At 47.2% G+C, this 22,957-nt stretch overlaps 1 protein-coding gene across 1 annotated transcript; it reads right to left on the bottom strand.

Annotated features, from left to right (window-relative positions):
- Positions 1-8,694: 8,694 nt before the first annotated feature.
- Positions 8,695-15,733, bottom strand: T265_05711 (hypothetical protein; the record flags this gene model as incomplete). The annotated part of the gene is made up of 6 exons (XM_009170784.1): positions 8,695-8,818; positions 8,947-9,050; positions 10,383-10,532; positions 14,528-14,659; positions 15,156-15,238; positions 15,727-15,733. The coding sequence occupies 6 exons, from the start codon at positions 15,731-15,733 to the stop codon at positions 8,695-8,697; spliced, it is 600 nt and encodes a 199-aa protein (XP_009169048.1).
- Between the last annotated feature and the right edge of the window lie 7,224 nt (positions 15,734-22,957).

The raw sequence follows: 22,957 nt of genomic DNA, 5'->3' as shown, positions 1-22,957 counted from the left end.
TTCCGGTCTCCATACTGAGGTCTCTCGTTTGTCCGACCTCAGTATGGTTGACCAATAACACCGTGGTACTTACTGACTCAACCTCGCTCTAAAGTGCATGTGCTCGCTTCCGGTCTCCTTACTGAGGTCTCTCGTTTGTCCGACCTCAGTTTTTGCAGCGATGAACAACCCAGGCTACTTGCAAAGTAGCGAGTAGTCAGAGAAATGGGTTGTTTCAACAGGACGTTCTGCTCTGGGACTCCCAGTTGATCAGGCTGACTACCAGCTGAGGTCGATCTGTCGGTCAACAATACATGACTCACTTACATCCTCTATACAGCCGTCAAACCGAGATTGGAATAGGTGGAGTCCATTTTAGTTCCACGTGGAAAAGCCCCAACGCCCAAGTTCATTGACGAGCAAGTACACAGAGGTAAGATGCTTGCCATCAGTTTGCCTAAACGCGATGGAGCCAAAACAGAAGTCGACAATAAACACCTATTTATCATCAGTGCGTCAATTCCTCCGTATTCTAGCGCAATATCACATCCCATCACCACAATGCGCTCGCAGACGGTCTATTTGCACGCCATTAAGATGCTAACCGATAACATCACCGTAACAATATTGTCGTCACTTGTGGGACCGGGACGTGTGCTGTGTGCTATCAATGGCCATCATAAATTGAAGCTATCTCTTTCACTGGGTAGCTGCCCCACGCTCTGCCACATCAGACAAACAGTCCACTTTGTCGCCCTCACCTCCAATCAACCTCAATCTCAATTCCTCATTGTCCTTCTCCTCGGTGAACGAAGCTCTAGCAACTGGAAGCACTGTACCTTAGTACACGGTAAAATTGAAAACCGGTGTGGATTCAACACGGTTGTAGATTCACTTCCGTATGGACTCAGAACTTGGTAGTTCACACCGAGTTCTCATCTCAATTCAAGATGCTATGGTGATGAGGGTGACATTTTACCCTGAGAGTTAAACTAGTCTATACCAAGTAGCAGCACTTCTCTCCTGACCAAGAATGAAGCATTTCCTGAAGCCCAAAACCGTTCTTTGAGTGACTGGTTCCCTCCGAGTTGTAATGTTCTGACAATAAGAATCAAGTCAGTCCCAATTGAGCTGCTTCGAAGTCTACACTGTTATCTTGGGACGCATTCGTCCAACGAGCCAGCGACTTGTTGAGTGAGCAGGAGACTGATCGCGTTGCCAGCTTCCCATCAACTTGTCAATTTATCACCGAAATATTGTACACCATTTTCCATCTTCTGGATTAGCCTCCGGTCTAGCTGCCTTCTCATTTCGTTTATGATCACCTGTATTTCCGCAAGCCTAGTAATATCACTCGAGTAGGTCTGTGTTTAATGTTGAAGTAAATGGATCATACTGTGTGGATCAATCTCCGTTGAATGATTGAAATGATGGAAAGTATATTTTTCTAGTCACCAGAGGAAAGACAGACCTGTTAAGCTTTCCATCATTTCACTTGCCTTCAATGAATCGGAGTTACTGTGTTTTTTTCGGTTTAAAGCGTAAATCGACATAGGTCTTGTTTACCGCTCAGTAATTACTTTACAAAACTGTTTCGGAAAAATAATCCTGAAGTTTTTCAGTCTAGCTGAAGCTTTGATCAAGCTGTAAGGTTCACACATATTCAAACGGATAGGGAAGTAGCACAGAAGCCATTTACCCGCGACTGTCGTTTATGGTAGTCCGCTTATGGCAGTGGCTGCAGGCGCTGATTACCATGACCAATCAGAACTCTGTGACACATCGATCACTCAAGGTCAGGTTGCAAGGTCGCTGTGCGCAGTGGCACGCGGCAATGTGGTCACGAGTGTCCAGTCTCACGGTACGCTCAGGGTACAAGGCTAGACCATGCGTTCCAGTCTTCTGCCTCGCAAAAAAACTCTTCTAGGCGCTGAGAGAGCGGAAGTTGTCACCTTCAACAGCAGGGTGGATTGTTCTCCCACTCACTGTTTTGCTAGATCGGTAAATTCACGGTAAAATCCATGGAAATAGGGAATCGACGGAGAGTCATAAAAACTGACTTTCGTGGGAAAGAATCACGGATTGCTTGGTATCCAAAAGAAAACTCCGAAAAATGTCAACTGTCCATCCGAATTTGCTGACAAGTTTCACTATTCACTATCAAGTGGAGGGGGAAGTGGGCCCAAATTATCGCTTGTTTGAGTCAAGTAAGCTGAACCGCATCCACCAATCGAAACTGAGTCCTCAAAACTTTTATAAATTGCTATCTATCATGTTCGAAAGCCAAACTATCCAATTGATATAGCTTCATACGCACTGGGATCCTAGTACATGGTACTGTCTTGCATTCTACAGAAGCGCCGAAAACCGGTGGTCTTAATGCCAACAATACTATAGCATGCTTGGTAGTCAGACATCCGTTGTCCCACCACTTGCTGCAGTAAGGGTCCAGCCCATGCAAATAACATTGTAGGAGTTTCTTGAAAGAACACACTACTCACATGGTTGCTGAAAGATCTTCTAAAGCCTACGACCAGATTCGCCCTTTTCGAGTTCATCAGGTAGGCCCGGCCCTCAATCTTCCATTCTACTTGGGCCCAACTTGCGCCTAACCAATAGGACAGCTTTTCAATGTGTCCACCACCATATCCAATGAAAGTACATCTCACATGTGCCCCCCAGAAGAGGGCAGCTCTCGCCAGTCCGAGGGGTACTCACTCTTCGGGGGAGATAGTGTGGCCATGAAAGAGCAAGCGGTCTACTGTGTCCCTGTTATGTGCAACCTGTCCAATGATTCTACTCACCTTGCGCGATGACAAAGACGCCTGTCCCTATGATGCTTACTCAGTTCATCACCACAATGAAAAGTACTCATTCGTGTGGTGTGCCGAACATAATACGGTCATTCTCAGTGATTCCCTTACGGGGAGAGAACGCTCCTACACTCGCAGGAACGCTAGGGCGAAAATGGACTTCTGCTGGTGATGGGCGCCCGTCATGACCGATGCATCCGACTAAGAAACACCAGAGCAGCACGGCAACAACCTCCGGTATTGAAATGAGTTTCACATGACAACGAACACTGCATGACTGGGAAAGCTGTAACTAGGTTCTCCAGTTGATGCCATCCCACCCGACAGAACAGAGTTGGATACTACGACACACCTGTTTTAAACCGTCAGGTCTTCATCCACCAAGCTACGTAGAGTGGCGGTTGCCATGACGTCGGCTACCTATCAACCATCAACCTAGACAAACTTGAGTGAAGAAATCTAATCACATTAATGACCTTCTCTCCACCTTCACTCTTCCGTGGACTATTCGCTTTTCGTGCAAATGAGACTAGGATGCTGATTAATCATTCACCTACTGTTCGCTTTTTCCTCACCAGTTTTACCCCTCCCCCCGTGCTTGGATTGGTCGAATCCCGGACACGGTGACCACACCTACCATCCCATAAGGATGGACGCGCTGGATAAGCGGAACAAAACACGACACACCGACTAAGATCAAATGTTCTTCCATTCATCAGACATCTCCATTTCTGCGTGGATGAACGTATTACCTCCTGTCATCGTGAAATCCCAGTAGCCACTCCAGACAATTGACCTACGGCGAGTAGTCACAGATTTAAAATGATGTATGGAGAGCCAGTGCTATATTCTACACTATAAAGGTGCAAAAATGAAATTATAATAAAAAAAACTAGCTTGAAAATTGGATCGGAGTGAACTACAGTTGATGAATAAATGGGTGGAATACTGCGATCATCATCATCATCATCAACGTCAGCTGTAAGACTCGGGTACTTGTCGTACAGTAATTGTAGCTGCCACAGTTTCGTTCACCAATGATTCGGGAAGGTGGGGTAGGTAGCTGCGCAATGGAGGCGGGAGCTGATAAATTGGTGCGTAAGTACAGTGCTATGGGTGGACTGTTGAGTAGGGGGATTGGGAAGAGTGCGTAAATACAGTGCTATAGGTGGACTGTTGAGTAGGGGGATTGGGAAGGGAGCTATGCATTGAAGGCAATAGTTTGGATGCATGAGCGCCATTGAGGGCGCGACTGGGCCGTCTGACAATGTCTCTAACCATTGGTGTGGTCCGTTTTGAAGTCTCTATCCAGGTAGACCGAAATGACCAGTGCAGCTGAGTTTGCTGGTAAAGGCTTTTATACTTCGCTGCCAAGTCACTGTTTGCTATATGCCTTAGCTATTGATTTTGTGTTCTAACTATAAAGAGCTTTCCAGAGGACAGGTTAGCTTTTAGAAAGATGTAGATGAGGCGTCGGCATAAAGATGTGGGCGATAAAGTCGGTTGCGTTTGGAAATTAGTTTGGGAGAGCGAGGTAGCAAGATCAAACGTTTTCCGGAACCCAAAGAGCAAAATAGTATGGCAGAATGAAAAATCGTTCAGCCGTAAAACCCTTTCGGTGTCTAGCTGCCACGCCACCCGAAGGAAGCACGAGGACTAAAACACTGTCAGGTTGGTCGTCCATCAAAGCTATCGCCTTCAATTTTCGAACAAACTGGGACCAATATGTCTATGGTACACGACTTATAGCTGATAAACTAGACTGAATTGGAGCCGTCGTGAAGCTGGTGTTGGGTTTGAACCCCAAACTTTTGGGTCAGTAAGTTCTAGGCGTGACCACTGAGCTTAAGTATTATGCTAGAAAATAACCCTTGGAGACGAAGAAAGGCAGATCAGGAGAGACTGTGGGCTATCCTGTCATCAAGTTCCAGTAATCCCTTCGGATTAAGATCTCTCAGGGAGAATTGCTCAAATGGTATTGGCCTGGGGTAGATGGTCTTTTTTTAAGGGGAAACACTCTATCGATCGTTGGGTGAAATACACACCTCAAATTCTTCTAATGAAACATACTGATGCCAGTGTGTCATTTACGATGCCTCACTTTCACGGCACCTAGGATCTTTTGTCCGCAGACCCCTTTCGGGAAGACATCACCTTACAAATATTCGGTGAAATTTCACCAGAGATTGTCGTTCGAGTCCACACTCATGCTCGATGTCATTCTAAACATCACCACTCTTTCTCTTCTGTGCGGGACAAACTTTGTGTGGAGGCTGCCTGGAACCTTACTAAATCTGCGCAATTGCATCAGATGTGTGTGGGAGTTGATGATCCTAAAGTGTACGATGGGATATCATCGAGTGGCGGTTGAATTCGAGTTTCTCTGTTATCGTAGCCTCCAGGGGCTGACGACTTGGTTGTGAGGTTTTGTCTGATCATCTTTGGAGAGACCGAGTGGCAAAAACTACTTGGTTTGGCTTGGGAAGGGTACTTCAGTGACAAACTCTCGCCGATAAGCGATCGATTTCTGTCAGTCATTTGAATGAGGGGCTTTCTATCGAAAGAGAAAGAGAGAACAGAGCCTAGCGTGCTCCTTACGAAGGTCAACACCACGGTGATCTAGACGCTTAGTTACGGAAAAAACTTCGCTTCTAACATTATCCTTTTGCACCAAAAATCACTCCAAATATATCTTGCACACCAAGTAGTTAGATGACCCCAACTCTAAATACCCTCTGCAGGGACTCACCAAAGCTGAACTGGTATGTTCTAGGAGGGAGCTAGCTATTCGAAGGATTCTAATCGACTCCGTCTGTGAAATGAGCTTTTTAGGGAGGGAAACTCTTCGTGGTTGTGCCCCATACGGATGACATTCACGTTCTAGTATCTACATTCATCTAGGTGGGACCTTGTTGGCTTCATGCCATTGTCCGACTACTTAATTGGTGTGAAAATCCGTGAGAGCTCAGCTCCAGAAAATTTCGCATCTTCGTCTTCGTTGGAATGGTACGGTAACACTCGGGGTGATTTTTGTTGGGAGGTGGTACTTCAAGCGAGTTCAGATTTAAAGTGAACACCATCGAACTGTTGGTTGATCAGATGGTAGTTGATCTGTTCGCCGAGCTTGGCAATTGGTTTGCAAACGTTTCGTCCCCAGTCAAGAAGAAATCGTCGGCACGCAGTTGAGTGGGTTGGCGTCGGCGAATCTGTAACGAGGCAATTAGAAAGCGCGTTTTCGGTTGTGCAACGGGTACTTCCATTGAAAAATGTGTTCAGCACCAGAAGTTGCGTTGGTTGGGACATGTACGCATGCCGAATCATCGTTTACCGAAAAGAGTACTATTTTCCATGCCCAATTCGGAGTGGCGTAAACAGAGAGGTGGACAACCCTTGATTTGGCAGAGGAGTATGAAGATCACGAAACGCTTGGGTACTGTCGGTGCTACTCGCCTTCGAGGATGGGCACCGCGTGATCCCCACTGCGCCTAGTTGGAGAAACTACAAGATATGGCTGCCAATCGATGGCAGTGGCCTTCTTGTTGTCAGTTTCTATCCAGATCGCCTGAGTGAACGTCTGGAGGTGTAGGCGCCTCGGAATGATTGTGGTAAGCTAGCACTAAGTCCCTTTGTTCTTTACAATAAGGCTTTCAAGCAAATCATGGATGTACGTAGTGAAGCATCGGTGTTGAACATCGTTGACAGCCATCGAACTGGTTTTAGCTTGGTGGGAGTGTCTGTCAGGCGAGCTAATTTCACACTTGCCAACGTAGATATTCATAACTTTTGGTTATCGGGATTTCGGCGAGTTGCCATGACCATAAATTCAAAATAGATATCATTTCAGCATCAAGACGCTGCTCATATGTGCTCTCATTTACCGCATCAGGTTGCGTACGTTGATGTGGTGCTGAACCATCTGCCAGTCCCGCTACTTTAACCCCCTGTGTCCCACCGCATCTTTTCACTCGGGTTTCCGATCATCCAATCGGAACGTCGCCTTTACCCACGGGAGTGTTCACGCACGCACTTGCGTCTGGTGCGCGCATCAATGCATGGGGGATCATCGCTGTCTCCTCGAGTGTGGGGTGGATGTGGGGTAGACCAGATCAGACTATGAGCTCAATCCCCCTACCCTACGGATACGCAGCACACAGCACAATTGAATCCAGCGATCAGGAGTGCAAACAGGATGGAACAGACAGGCTGGTCCAGCCCCAACAAGCTAAACGCCGATTTAACGGTGAACCCGAACGAGTGGCGAAACTGAGCCAAGTTCACACACGACCGGTAGCTGCCGATGGTCTTCGTGTGCAGTCAGAACGCGAAATCGATCTGTCGGTCTTCCGAATAGCATCGACAGAAAGGTAATTTGCCCTAGGAAATTCAGGCGCTTGTAACCAGCGTGAACAAACGACTTTGTGAATTGCAGTCCCGGATGGATTAATTAATTGAGGCGAGATGGCCCAAGTGGTTGGGGCGCGAATTTACTGACCGGAAGATTCGTGGTTCGAACCCGACTTCTGCCTCTCGATTCCCCCTGTCTAGGCTGGGGCAACCTGGCAGTATCCCAGTCCTCGTGCTTCCGTTGGGTGGCATGGCAGCTAGGCACCGAAAGGGTGCCTACAGCTGACGATTTCTTCTTTCATGAATTAATTGCTGGGACCGCAGTTCAATTCAGTATTTTGAAAAAACTTGGAGAATCAATCTCATCTTCCCCAAATATCTTCTAACTTCGATGAGTAATTAAAAGCCATTGGTGGGAATGGTCTTGAATGTACACATGCTCCCTTGCAGTCCAGATCATCCAGTGCTCCAGTAACAACAAGGAGACGATGGCAATAACTTCGAGACAAACACGAATACTACACTCGAGCGCACACTTTGCACGTGTAACATATAGTTACTTCGGCGATCGCGGACAGTTACCAGTGTAAAGTGCAAACCAGGGCTGTCTATAGAGAAAAAATCGTTCAGCTGTAGCACCTTCCGGTGCCTAACTGCCATGCCACCCGAAGGTTGCACGAGGGCTGGGATACTGCCAGGTCGCCCAAGCCTAGACAGGAGGGAAGTCGAGAGGCAGAATTCGGGTTCGAACCACGGACCTTCCGGTCAGTAAATTCGCCCTCTAACCACTTGGGCCATCTCGAAACGAATGCCCGTCCCGTTGACGCTCCCTAGTTATGTAGAGACCCACTGGATAAACGTCAAACCTTCATTTGCCAACGAAATCCCTCATCGACATTATCAAACGCGTGTCTGTCGTACAGTGGTTGTGGCTGCCACAGTTTCGTTCACCGATGATTCAGGGATGTTGGGTAGGTAGCTGCGTATTGGAGGCAGGAGCTGCTAAATTGGTGCCTATATACAGCAATATCAGTGGGCTGTTAAGTAAGGGATTTTGAAGGCAATAGCCTAGATGCACGAGCGCCATTAAGGGCGCGACTGGGCCATGTCTGACAATGTCTCTAACCATTGATGTGGCCCGTCTTGGGGTCCCCACCGAGGATGATGGGAATGGCCAGTGCAGCTGAGTTTGTTTGTAATGGCTTTGATAATTCGCTGCCAAGTAATTGTTTGACCACCTGTCTTCCACCTTTCACGTGACTGTGCGAAAATTGCCCTTTGGGGAAGTCGATCGACTGACATGCAGTTCACAAAAGCTGCTCTGGTCTTCCCAATGCGGATGGGAACAGTATCTTTCGCTAGACCACCGGGACTGATACAGCTGCACAGGTAGACGTACTCACCTGATACCTCAAGGGGCTCATCCGCAAGCATGAGGCTTGGGTTCGAGCCTACCCAGCCTTGTAGTAGTACTTTACACTTTGCAGGTGTGAAGTGCATGCCAACTTATGAGGCAGAATTACTTAGGTTATTTAATATTCTTTGCATTACCACGACATCAGATCCCAGAAGTGTTGTCATCTGCGTGCTCGATATCTGTGAGCAGACACCCCGGGAGAACTTCGACCCCATAAGCAGTAGGAGCTAGTAGTGCGCCTTCCATAATCGTATCAACGACGAAGCTGAAGAGGAAAGGTGAGAGAGGACAGCCCTGTCGGACACCACTGGATGTGGTGAACTCAGGCGAGAGTTCCCCCTAGACCTTTACACGTCCACGGGAGTTGGTGTACATCGCCTCATGGATAGTCACAAACTTATGGGAGACACGCTTGTTCGAAAGACAGTGCCGTAGTGCCGACGGTTCACAGAATCAAAGACAGCTCCCGAGTCAAGGAACACAGCCATTGTTGGTTGCTGGAAGCAGGTCAGTGTTCAAGAATCTCTCGGAGGGTGAAGATACGAAGATCTTGCTGAACGAGGCCAGTTTGGTTCTTGTTGACCTGCTGACGACAGTGACTGCAGTTCACACCCAAGAAAGCACATCAAGAAGCATCCAGAGTATCATAAAGCCCGGAATGCTGTGCACACTCCATCCGCATCAGAGTGGAGCGCGTGCAGTGCTGCACGGAAAAACACACATATGTTGGTCTACTCATAAGTAGTCTGAATAATATGGCATTTCAAAATCCAGTTCACAGCCCGAAGGATTCCCCGGTATTAGGGAAGAAGCAAGATACACATAAAAACCTACTAGATGCACGAAGAGCAATGCTGCCAGGAAAACACACACATATGTTGGTCTACTCATAAGTAGTCTGAATAATATGGCATTTCAAAATCCAGTTCACAGCCCGAAGGATTCCCCGGTATTAGGGAAGAAGCAAGATACACATAAAAACCTACTAGATGCACGAAGATGATGCATGAACCGCTTGACACCGTATCATCGGATCTTAGCAACAAACCTAATCACACGAGAAGACACCCTTCACCAGATTCGAACACTCGGTTCTCACAGGACTATGAAATCAGACTTCGATCGTGAATAATCGTTTTACCCGTTCCCTTTCTCGTAATGCGGCAGCATGATCGATCACATCCAGTTGTTTTGTCGATGGAAAGCAACATCTGTCTGACTTCTCTGAGCCGAATTGCCATATTGTGTTATCCCTTTTCTTCAGCCATGCAATTTGCACAATGTCCCATTCAGACGTGATTTTCCAAAGTACCGCATTATATTTTCACAAGGGAAACTACTCACAAGGTCAATGAAAACTCTTCGACAGCCCACGACCGGTCGCGCCATTCTTGGGGCTCCTCAGGTAGGTGCAGTCCTTGAATTTCCGTCAAACTTATGTTCTACTTCAACCCAAATTACTGAATCGATAGGTGCACGGGGAGGGTCTTGGAAAGAGTCTTAAATGCAGAAATTCTGTGGGGAAGCGCAATGAGCAGGGCCTGTCTCGATATCATCAGAAACCAGAAAAGTTACAGGCCTGAGGTTTTATGAAACTGGATCCATTTGAAAAGAGGAGGAGATTGAGGCACGTGATGGACCTTCTAGAGCCGGAAACAGAATGTCGTAAAGTCATGTGGGTCGAAGACACCGACTTCCATCTGTTTTGTTATCGCAATGAGATCACTGGAACCGGGGGAGAGTAAAAAATAAACTCCGCGGAAAACACTTGTCCATTAGTGGCTATTTGAGAGCAGCTAGATGGTTCAATGGTTAAAGTGCGGATTTACTGACCGGAAGGTCCGTGGTTCGAGTCCGACCACTGCATCACGAATTCCTCTGTCTAGGCTCGGGCAACCTGGCCGTATCCCAGTTCTCATACTCCTTTCTAGTGCCATGGCGGTTAGAAACCAAAAGGGTGCTACAGCTGAACGGATTTTCTAGCTTGCGATAAGCATGTTTGGCTCACGTCACAGCTGAGACCAGGTCATCACATACCGGTTTTCAATTCTCGATTGGTCGTGGGCATTGTCTGTCTAGAAAAGAGCCGCATCGAGCACGGCAGTGCTGGTATTTGGCCACTGTGGTGTTAGGCTGCTTCAATTTATCGGGCATTTGAGCAGAAGAACGGAAGTCGACCTGGATGGAAGACACGTGTATGGACGAGTGAGAAACGTTGAGGTGTGAATCATTTGAGCGAAACAACACGACAGCCAATAGTACGCATTAGACAAGGTCATTTTCCGACAGCTGATGCGGCACAGTCTACCGATTTAAACAAAGCGAGAGACAAACTGTTTACTGTAAGAGCGCATTACTGCACTTAACCGATGTTGCAATGGATGGTCATGCCTTAATCCACACATTGATCGCGATTTAGGTTGCCATAGCAATCCGGGATTCACTTTCGCTCCTCCGACCACATCCTTTGAATATCTACCCTCTATCCACCCTGTTGATTGGTGCTTATCACGTAGATAACGTGAACAGAAATGTCCTGAGAAATGTTTCCCGGACCAGATGAACTCACTGTGTACGCTCTGTTTAAACTGATGCATGCGATCCTAGCGACACACATAGGAGGCATGTCACACCGCCATTCGGGACCTCATTGAAGTTGTTGAAACAGGACAAGATGTGGAGGACGATCGAACAACAGAGCATTCCGTGGCCACCCCGAATACACGAATTGCGCAGAGGCAACTAAAAGCATGGTACTTTTCTTTGAAGGTCATGATTCCAGGCTTCCTCCGTCAGTTCCCTTAAAACAAAGCACAAGCAAGTTGAATCATGTCGTATCTCACTCAAAACTGGCTTTTCTTCCAGCATTTTATAGTCTGGTCTAGTGTCTGGTCCCGTAAAAAAGCGGGGTTGGTATGTGTGGCCGAAATTACTGGCTGTCAGATGCCCTGGTAGCGGCCGATATGGTTTTGGCTGTTCAAACTCCACTTTGACGTGATGAGGGCGTGCAGCTCAGCATAGCGACAACTTTGCTTTGGCCTAATCACTCTTGTTCCATAGTCGATCAGTTGCGTTCGTGTTGGTTCCGCTTCAGTTCACTGACAGTGTACGCCCCCCCCACCCCGTTTATTAAGTTCTTGTGCCTCCGTTCGCTATTGTTACTGCGCCAGCACGGGTGCTTCACCAGCATGGTTGCTAAGGCAACTGATCACACAATGTCGCGTCTGTGTTACCGGGCTAATCGTTCAATGTCAAGCTGTAGAGGGCATAGATAGCAAGACATGAGACAAGGACTAAAATTAGGTACTTTGGGTCCTTGAGAGAATCGTACCGGTCGCCTGACTGTTACGCAGCGGTGCGCCGGTCTCGCGCCATGGAGGCAGAGCGCCGACAGCTGTAAAGTTGTGATCTGTTTAGATCTCATCTTTCTGTTGTTTTGTATTTGGTTTTCCCGAGGTACTTACTGTTACTCAGCATCAATCCTAAGATTTTAGTGATTTTTCTGGTCCGTCCGCATCAAAGTGGATGGGAAGGGGAGCAGACGCAAGTGAAAACGTCATCCGAACGTGTTCGTTGTGTCAAACATATCTCTCATATTTCTCATGGGTGCATCGTCGGTCCGGCAGATATCGGTAGCGACGCCTGACTTTATCAGATCCTACAGTTCCCGTGAGCCACAAACAGCTTCAGTTGGTCCGCTATCACAATCAACAGCGAAGCATCTGTGTTGAACACTGATTTACAACATGATTTATTTGAAAACTTTTGCGAAGAAAAGGTGGACAGAGAAGCAACTTAGTTCCAGGCTGTCGCATTCGCTCCAAGGGTCCATACACCTCCAGACATTCATTCGGTTAATCTGGATAGAAACTGAAAAGCACGCTACTGCCTGCCTTAGCAACCAGACTCTCCACTTACACCTCATCTTGGAAGGCGATTCGCCCCGATAGCATCCAGATGTTTCTTCATATCTGTTCCAGGTCAAAGGTTGATCCCCTGACTAGTTACCTCACGTGTTCAATAGATTCGGTGGGTATTAAAGTCCTAGGGGGTAATTCACCGGTTTGAGCCTATGATTTCCTTCTTGAAGAAAATTTGTGACAAAATTTATTGTACTATAAAATAAGTTGTCGAAGAAGTACATGGAGCAAAATTGAGACTCCGAGTACTCTTGAAGGAGACCATTGGCAACATTGCTGAGAGTCCTTGCACAGCAACGATTGGTTTCACTATTCTTGGGGCTTAACGCATAGGCGCATTTCTAATGTTTCCATCAGTTTTATAAATATCATGACAGAAGGGCTTAGCTGAGGCACTCATGACAACCAATCCAGTATGCAAATTAGTTTTTTGTGATTTCATTCAATTGGGATCAAGTAGCACATGAACTTGGTGGAGACTCAATGATCGCACCTATCTAATAGCCACTAAGAAGGCTGAAACCGGTCGTGAGATGTGGGAGAGCCTTCAATAGTTTCCCACATGAAAGCATACTATAATACCTCGAGTATCGTACCAACTAAGATGTTCGCCCTCATGAAGTAACCACCGGCAAACACTAAGTCAATTCGAGGTACATCCACATTAGTTGTCTACGTGGTCAGGATGGCTGCGACGCAGTCAACTTCGACGGCGTTCGCCGTTCATATAGCCATGTAAACAGCAATGATATCACACCAGCGCATGCAGCAGGCTGCTCGTTTCAAAATCTTTCCGTCCATATAGGTTAAGGAATAGATTTGCAAGTGCTAATACAATTAAGCTGAGCAGGGATATCTTCAGTTCACAGAGAGGCAAACGATTGTTATAGTCAATCAAACCTAGCGTTCTGATTGGCTCAAGTTCTACCTTATTTTTGGACGGCAAGTTCCCTATGTCCCGTCGTGTGAATGACCCCGTTGTCTCGTTGCGGTCTTGTCTGTAACAACCCATCATCATGTCTGGACGTGGTAAGGGTGGTAAAGGACTCGGAAAGGGAGGAGCGAAACGCCATCGCAAGGTTCTCCGCGATAACATCCAGGGGATCACCAAACCCGCAATCCGCCGTCTCGCTCGCCGAGGTGGTGTGAAACGCATCTCCGGTCTGATCTACGAGGAGACTCGCGGTGTCCTCAAGGTGTTCCTTGAGAACGTCATCCGTGACGCCGTCACCTACACCGAGCATGCCAAGCGAAAGACCGTCACTGCTATGGACGTTGTGTACGCCTTGAAACGCCAAGGCCGCACTCTCTACGGCTTCGGTGGTTAATTCCGCTTCGGTCATTCCTTCCGCACGAGAACGCACAACGGCCCTATTTAGGGCCACCACATTGTGACTTTCGGTGTTCGTTTTCATCATTTACGGGGCAATCGGTTTTGGGTGTCTCAATGCAGTATCCTGAGATTAGCAGGCGGGGTTTCGTGGGCCCGACAACCGTACTTATCTCACAGAGGTTTGTTTGCCGGTGTTCACTGGGCTGAAGGTTAGGTCGAATGGACCCGTGCGGTCTACCCACCTTCAGTCTGCCGTGGATAGTGCACTGGTTTTAGGTTGAGTGTGGCTTGACTGACATTAGATCGGATTCCCCGCACCGGATTGGGGTCTCGTGATTTCCCCGGAAAACCCCATATCCTGGGTATTATGCCACGATCAGATGTGATGGCAGAGTTGCCGCATTCGTCCTCGTCGCCCAGTCCATGCTGCGGTTGGGGAGTCCTTGGAGGTATATCCGTACCGAGACTTGGCTGCCGTGGTATGGCAACGATGACTGGCAGGACGGGGTGACTTTCCATGTGATATGGGTGCTCCAAAGAGTGTAGACGGCTACCGGCTGCTTTCTCCAGGTAACATGCGTTGATTGGGACATGTGGACACTACAAGATGTGGCTGCCAAACAATGTCAGTGGCGTTCTTGTCAGTTTCTATCCAGATCGCCTGAATGAGTGTGGTAAGCTAGCACTTAGTCCCTCTGTCCACCTTTACTCTTTTCCTTACAATAAGGTTTTCAAATAAGTCATGGTTGTACGGCAGTGAAGCACCGGAGTTGAGCACTGATGTCATGCTGTCGATGATGACGTTAATAGGCTTTTTATATTCGCGGCGCAGGGGTCTTAGCCCTCGCCTCCACTGAAGTCACGACCGTTAATATGTCGCCATTGTATCTTCCTGGTCTGTGGTTTTGCTGTCCGTGATGCATCTGCATCGTGATCATCCCGCTTTTAGACCAAACCCAAACTTCTGTCTCTGAACAAAGGGATTTAGTGAAGTGCAGTCAATAGAGCAGGACTAGAAATGAGGCGGCAGAGCTCCTGGACGGGTGAGCAGCAAACTACGTGCAGACCCGCTTTCCACCCTCCAGAGCTAAATGAGCACTTTGAGGGGTGATGCAGGACAGTACGTAGCGAATCGAGAACGGAGCTCTGGAAACGGGTGCCGGGTCGATCTGGCGCAAAATGAATATACCCGCGGTTTAATTGACGGGTTTTCACGCGCCGAGTGCATCTTAAAAGTGGGCTCGCTTAGAGCAGACTTGCCGCGGGTACTATCATGTATGGTGCAGTGCGAGGTTATACGAAAATGTAACGCGGGGGGAGTCATTTGGCGAGGTGGGCACAGTGCTCACCTGCAATCCGAGGGTCCGTTTTCGATCTCCGGGGTACACGAAATTGGAAGCGAACATGGGTGAGTAAATATCAACATTGGCAACTGCAAGTAAGCAAAGCCTCACCAGGGAGCAAATAAAACAGGAAAGCGGGCGGCAGCGCGTGACTCTGCTCACAAGGGGAATTAGCGCTTTTCGTCAACCCGGGCTCGAATCTCTCCAAGAGTGCTTTTGATTGAAGCGGGTCAGTTTTGTACTTTGTTCAAGTGTACCTTTACCAATAATGTGTGAAGATCCTGCTCTTATTCATTAGTAGAATGTAGGAATTTCGGAATATAAACTTGGTCTTCGAAAAGCTGGGAAATCAGGTAAACACTTGTGGGGCAGCTGGTCATTGATTGAGAAAACGCAGTGTCATCGCGGTCTCCCTGATATCTTAGTTTACAAATGGTAGTTGGAGACAACCTGTAGTAACATACTTTACTTCACGGGTCATTATTCGTTTAGACAGTTACTGCAAACTGGGTCTGAAACAGGTAAGTTGCGGCTCCCGCAAGATGTGCAGCTGCTTTACCTTGCTTACAAAATTTACCTTGCATTCCTTTGGGCGTCAAACTCCAATCGATTGCTTCCTGAAATAGGTTGTTGCTTCGGGAGGGATGGTTGACTGTTCAAACAAGAGTGAGTCGGTCATATCAGTGGCTCAGTAAAAGGTGCTTACGATCTCCCAGAGACGCAAGTGGATTGTAGGCAAAGAGCATTTCCGTGAGAAACAAGCCTGTGGTTTCGCGCAGGCAGTATTAGGTCAGAAAGCCGCGACGTTTTCAAACACTTTGTGGTGCCCCGTAAACAAAAAATACCGTGTTGAATCAATCCATCCGTTCACGTTTTTGATCTCGGATAACGACAAGAGTTACACGGTAACTTATATATTTTCATCTACCAAAGTTTCATCCATGTGATTACTGCTTGGAGCGGGTAATTTTCCTCAGCCAACAATGCCTTCAGCTCGAAAAATCTTGAGGTACTCCCATATGAGGAGTTGACAGTCGTCTGGGATGCCGAATTTCCGGGACACTGAACCTTGTGCCAATGAAGGAAGGACTACTGTTTGGAACAGACACTCCCCTATCGTCACATTAAACACTAATTAGTAAAATCAACGCCCTTTCTCTTTGGTTTAAAACTGCTGTCAGTCCTGAGTTTAGCTGGTCGATACAAAGTAGTTATTCAACCATGTCACTGAGCCGGATATGTATAGGGCCTCGAGCGATCCTCTACTGTGACAGAATTCACTCGTCTCTGCTGAGTTGGATGCCGGACAATCTTAGCCCGACTGTTGGAGCTTACATTGTCAAATGTAATTAAATGGAGCACTGCCCTCTGACCACGGCAAGACTTTGGAATCGATCTGAACAGACAATGATAAGAATCTTTTTCAGATGTAACGGACCACCGCTGAAATCAGTGGTCAGTGAAAAACCAACAGATATCCAAGTTTAAAAATGCGCCGTAATGTCGTTCCGTCACAATTCATCCACAGCAGAGTTCAGCACTGATACGTCACTGCAGTATAGCCATGATTTTAAAATAAAAGTACACAAAGATATGACTCAGTGCTGGTCTAACACAATCATTCCAAGGCACCCACAACTCCAGACACTCTATCTGGCACTCAGGATAGAAACTGACAAGAAGAACTACTGAAATTGATTAGCAGCGACAACTTACAGTGTCTTGAACAATGCAGAGGGTGGGGGTCACAGGAACCTTATTCAGGAAGGCGATTCGCTCATACAGTTTACGCTTTGTTATCTGCTTCAGGGCATAGGTTGACCACTAATCTGCTTGCGCCACTCTGAATGGGGCACAGAAAACTGTACTCTCTTCGGTAAACGATGGTTCGCCACACGCAATTCATGGCCGCTCACCGGAGCTTCTGATACTGGACACATTCGTTGATAGGGGGTGAGATGACCGAAATGGTTAGAGCGCGAATTTACTGACCGGAAGGTCCATGGTTCGAACCCGACCTCTGCCTCTCGACTTCCCCTGTCTAGGCTTGGGAAGCCTGGCAGTATCCCATCCCTCGTGCTTCCTTCGGGTGGCATGACAGCTAGGCACCGGAAGTGTGCTACAGCTGAATGATTATTATATTATTACAATCTCTGATAGGAGACTGTTGCACAACCGAACAATAGTTTCCTGATATCTCCTTTCGAATTTACCCTCACCAGTCTATACAGATATGGCTCTGAGATAGCGGTTGTCGGACACCTGAAAGCTCACGGAGGCCACGCCTATCAGCCCTACACCAGAACAGTCCTTACTATAGTCCGATGCACACGTCCCTTCATATTCAGGGGTATATCCGCTCAAATTTGCAAACGCAGCCCGAGATTCGTGCAGCTGTCGTACAACGATCGCAAGTAATACAATTTCCAAGATACGTAAAACGCTCCACAACTCCGACTGATTGTCCAGGAGCATGGCCTTATAGTTGGTGAGTGCAAAGCGCATGGCAAAGGTCAGTTCATCCAAAAACACCTGAGTCTTCACCTCCTCTTCGAAATCGTCTGCATATTGGGGATCGAAGAGGTTTTCTCAGCGGCCAGGGATTCGAAGGCCTTCCGGTGTTCGTTTTATAACCTCATCGATGAGGAAATTAAATAATAATCGAGGGAGTACGAAGAGGTTTTCTCAGCGGTCAGCGATTCTAAGACCCTCCAATGTTCGTTTCATAATCTCGTCGATGAGGAAATTAAATGATGATTGAGAGGGTGTAAGTAACCTTTGAGGACACCATTTCCGATACGAAATATTTGGTGAGCTCTCCGTGAACAGCCCAAGGAAAGACCGAGATCTTCAGTAGACATCGTGAGTTCAGGAGATGCAGAAGTCTTTTGCTACCGGAAACAACCGTACCCTATACCAACTGCTACGATCGACTCGCCCTAGGAAAGCAACAGTCGGTGAAACGATATGTAAAACAGACGGTTCATTAATATTTTCGCAAGACCACCTACTGGGAAAATGCGTCGAAAACGTTGAGGAACAGTTTAGCTGGCCTCCTGCAACCCAAACTGTGGAGATACTACATATGGGCGAACGATTGTAAACCCTTATTTATCCTCGGAAGAAGAAATGAAGTATGAAATATCCGCACTGAAATACGAGAGGTCACCAGGACCGGACGGCCCGCATCCAGCACTCTTCATGATGATCTATCTGACAAAGCTCATTGGTGCGATGTGGAGTGAAGAGAAAGGGCCTGCAGAATAAGGCACCTCGACAGTTATCAATGTACTCAAAAAGGCGTGGACGCTGTGTAAAAACTACAGTGGCCTCATCCTGTTAGCCGTGGTTTCGAAGCTCGTCTTTGGTCTTAGCCCTCGAAAGTTGACTGAACGCAGAGAAACAGATTCGTGAAAACCCAACTGGGTTCCCTCCTTCAAGGGGATGCGTCGACCATATTTTCACCATCCGACAGCGACACTGTTTCCGACGTCTTCTTCTGCTCATCAAAGACGAAAACAGCATTGTCTTCCTATTCTTGATCGACAAGTGTTTCGTCAGCGGCTATTAGAACACTGGGATTTTGAAGACGTCCACCGTTCGTCTCATTATCTCATCCATCCCGAAATGGAAAGATTCGACACCACTTTGTATGCGGAAGTTCTCAAAGTTGGGAGAGTACTGTCTTCGATGAATGTCCTTGATAAAAAGCGTATTAAGGAGAACAGAAATGGTCAACAGATTTCAACGCGCCAGGAATGGGATTATTGTAGCACCTGGCGGTGTGCGAAAATTCGGCCTACACCGTCCTCACCGGACTGGAATTCGGTTTACTTTTCTCGAGTTAATGGTTAGAAGACCACCAGAAGCCGACAATGGACAAGTAACTCGAACAGTCTCGTTAAGATTGGGAGCAGGCCGATTCCAAGATGATTCCTTCACTCATCGCGAGCTCCTTTCCAAAAAAAACGGGCACTATCACAAGCTTTTTGGAATGGTGTTCTCTTCCCAGATGGAATCAAGTAGATCAGATGAGTGTTGACTGAGGACTTCAGCCCCAGCATTGAACAATTTAGGTGGGAGGTCATCGGGACTAGAAGCTCGGCGACGCCTGGAAGAATTTGTGTTCCTAGACCTCAGAGGCCGTATGGTTTCTGAGTTTACTGTCCAGGATTCTGCTTCACTTCCAACTTCCACGATTCTCTCTGTTCACTGTGCGGTCGAGACGTCCAGAATGATCACACCCACTTGACATCTGATGGTTGCGCTCACAGGAAGTTTCTGCGGCCCGATCACACGGATCAACTGAAATGCTTTTCGGGTATTCCCTACTCTCTGGACCTTCTAGACTTCCCTGTCCCCAAGGCTTCACGGTTGGCGGACAGGCTGTTTTACTTGGCGTCTGATAATTCTCCCTGGTGAATTACGCTTGGGACCACTGAAAAGAGTTCTTCGCGATTCAGTCAGCGCCATTGTTCTATCTGATATCCAGCGCCTGTGCTGACCTGGTAGCGCCGACAAACATTCAAATTCCGAGCGCTGTGCAAAGATATGGCGGTCCGTTTCCAGTGTGAGCTGACATCCGACGGTGAAACATTTCGAAGGGAGCCCAGAAGATGAATCTGGTAATTTCGTTTAAATTCGAAATCAGTCAACCCTTGAATAGTTAAAGGGCCTGTCGACACCTTTCGTGAGCCTGTAAAACGGGGATAAGAGCAACTCTGGACGAGCATGTGGTCGGAATCCACAAATTTGTCCGTTATTGATTCGTAGCTGTTGTCGATGGGATCAGTTTCGTTCCGTGGGTGATGCGCCCTCAGAGGACTCTAAATGGTCTGTTCATCAAGACACAACAGCCAATATGGTGCAAACAGGACTGTGACTCGGTCAATTCAATAGAGATTCCATCCTACAAGTGAAGTCATTTTACGCTGAAAATTCCAGAACCAAAGTTCAACTATTTTATCTCTGTTGGAATCCGTCAGCAGTGCATACGTCCACTCGGAATTGTATCAAGGAACTAAAAAAAAATCGAAAATCGTTCAGCTGTAGCGCCCTTTCGGTGCCTAGCTGCCATGCCACCCGAAGGAAGCACGAGGGCTGGGATACTGTCAGGTTGCCCAAGCCTAGACAGGGGGGAAGTCGAGAGGCAGAGGTCGGGTTCGAACCATGGACCTTCCGGTCAGTAAATTCGCGCTCTAACCACTTGAGCCATCTCGCCATCAAGGAACTGCCCAGTGGGGCTTCAAGTCTAACCTCTCTGGCGACTGGTTGGACTATTCATCATATACGTATCCACCAAGCTGATCAATGCACAAAGCGATGTGCTGACTGAAAAATGCAAGGAGCTCGCTTTATTGTGACACTACATTTATTCCTATTTGTCAGTTTATTAATCTTGCCATAGTGTGAACAGCCTAATCGAAAATAATCGTAAATAGACTATCAACTATTTGGTGTACAACAGTGACGCTTCTTGAAGCAAGCCCAAGGGTTGGGATACTGCCAAATTCCCTAAGGCTAGACTGGAGAAGTCGAGCTGCTCGATCCTGGTCAGATCGATGAACTTTCCCGTCAGTAAGTTCGTACCTTAACGACTGAACTGTTTCGAATTTATGTATTCTGAATCAGCGAACAGTTGCATTGAAAAAATGATTTCTATGTCATCCTGTTGACTACATCGGGGGCAGGTGAACTTTACGTGCATCTTACTAATGCCTGTCACTATTTACGTCCATCTGTTTTTCGCTGCGTTTGGATTGAAGGCTGATACCGCAAAGAAAACACACCCTACCTGCAATTATAGCTGGATCCACGCGAAAGCGCCCTTCGCCTTCTTCTCTAATGTGACGAAGCTCCTAATCTTGGCATTTACTGCTGAGCAAACCTGAATCTTCGTTCCTGCGTGTTCAACCATACGAAGGAGGCGGGGAATCAGTCGCTGAGGAGCATTGTAAGATGGCCCTCTACCGTAAGAATGTAAAGATAGTAAGGTGTTTCCCTTAGGCAACCACCACTTCCATTTTACGGAAGTCCTGATGCTGCCTTTTCCTGATGGAGGATGGCTTAGATAGTGTCGGCCCCCAAAACTTTACACTCCGATCGCCCAAACGTTAACCGTGACAGCCGGCGGTCGAAATACTTTTGAAAACAAAAAGTCTGATGCTTCTCAGAAGGAGCTTGTTGTGCACAGTCGCATTAGGAGTGACCCAAAAATGGCTTAATCCCTGCACCTTCTGGCTGTACCAGAACCTGCAACCAAGTGAGTCAGACTACTGAGTCACTGGCTAGTTTTGGTAGATGATGCGGACAGACCGTTGAGAATGCTCGTAATGATGACCAGTTTGGTGCTGAAGCTCACCGTAAGGATACTGGAGAATGGCTGCCTAAGTTATGTGCTGAATACCCGTTTTATCTAGCCAACACAAGCTTCAAACATAAGCGCTCACCCTATCGATAAAAGCTTTGAGCCCATTTGGACCACATGGCGATCAGCTGATTGTCGAGATCTTCTATACTAAATTTCGGAGTATATCACTTATCTCCGATCGCGGGATTGTGCGCATAAGCTGCTCGGGGGTTCGGGCCCCTTCCTTTACATTGACCTTCCTCGTCAAATTGCTTTCGCTTCCTGAGTTAACCGTTTGCCACTTTCGGTACGTGGAGCGTCCCGTCTCATTCGAGCATCCAATTGAGACTCAGATTCGCTAAACCTGCCCACATATACATTAAGATATCGGAGCTTCTAGCTGGAGGGAACAGGGAATCATAAAATTATTCTTTCATGCCCTCAGAGCTGGGGTTGTTTGGTGTGTAAGCAGACTGAAGACACTTTATCGACGTCATCAGAAAAAAACGCACAGAGGTAGGAATCAATGAATATCATGTCGAGCAATGGTATTTCTGTTAGGTAGATCAGACGTCTATGGACGCCAGCACATCATGCCGTAGCGCCCAATGACCTCCATAGTTGATCAGTCGAAAAGAAAGGGAGCGGGGTGGAGCAGAGTTCAACCACTATTCTTATATCCTAAATACATGTTGCTAAGACACACACCGAACAACTGTTACCATGATTTGAAAACAGCATCATAATTAAAAGCTTCCACCACTTCAGTACCTTTTTACCGTTTTCAGCTTTTAGAAGAGGAAAGGGAGCGGGTGGGGCAGAGTTCAACCACTATTCTTATCTCCTAAATTCATGTTGCTAAGACACACACCGAACAACTGTTACCATGATTTGAAAACAGCATCATAATTAAAAGCTTCCACCACTTCAGTATCTTTTTACCGTATTCAGCTTTTAGAAGAGACTACACTGCAATGTCTGCCACAGCGTCACCGGAAATATCGCAACGCGAAATGCAAACAACTTCCTTCACTTGCTAATACTAAACCCAATCAATGGAGCAATACCCCCTGTGTACCACGGTATAACCTCTTAGTCTCTAGCCCTGGTTATATTATTCAATTTCCTTTCAAAAATTTCCAATAATCTGCAGCCCATACGGCTTCACGATGCACCGTCTTCTTAACTGCATCAGTAGCGAGATCGTAAATACACAACACAGTCTCGAAGTGCCATGCGAAACCCGAAATCGTAAGTTGAACCACAGAGAGAAGCTGATTAGCAGCACGACCCGATCGTTTTCGGAATTTTGCTTTTCCTGAACAAGATCGCCAAAGTAACCTCAATCGACGGAGTAGTTCCTCACATGGAAACATACCCCAATATCTCGAGTATATACTGTGGGCCGCGTGAGGGAACTGGCGGTGAACACCAAGCCAACTCGCGGTACATCCACACT

The sequence above is a fragment of the Opisthorchis viverrini genome (assembly GCF_000715545.1).
Source record: "Opisthorchis viverrini unplaced genomic scaffold opera_v5_113, whole genome shotgun sequence".
NCBI classification, from domain to species: Eukaryota; Metazoa; Platyhelminthes; class Trematoda; order Opisthorchiida; family Opisthorchiidae; genus Opisthorchis; species Opisthorchis viverrini.
This window is presented reverse-complemented; position numbering and strand designations above follow the sequence as displayed.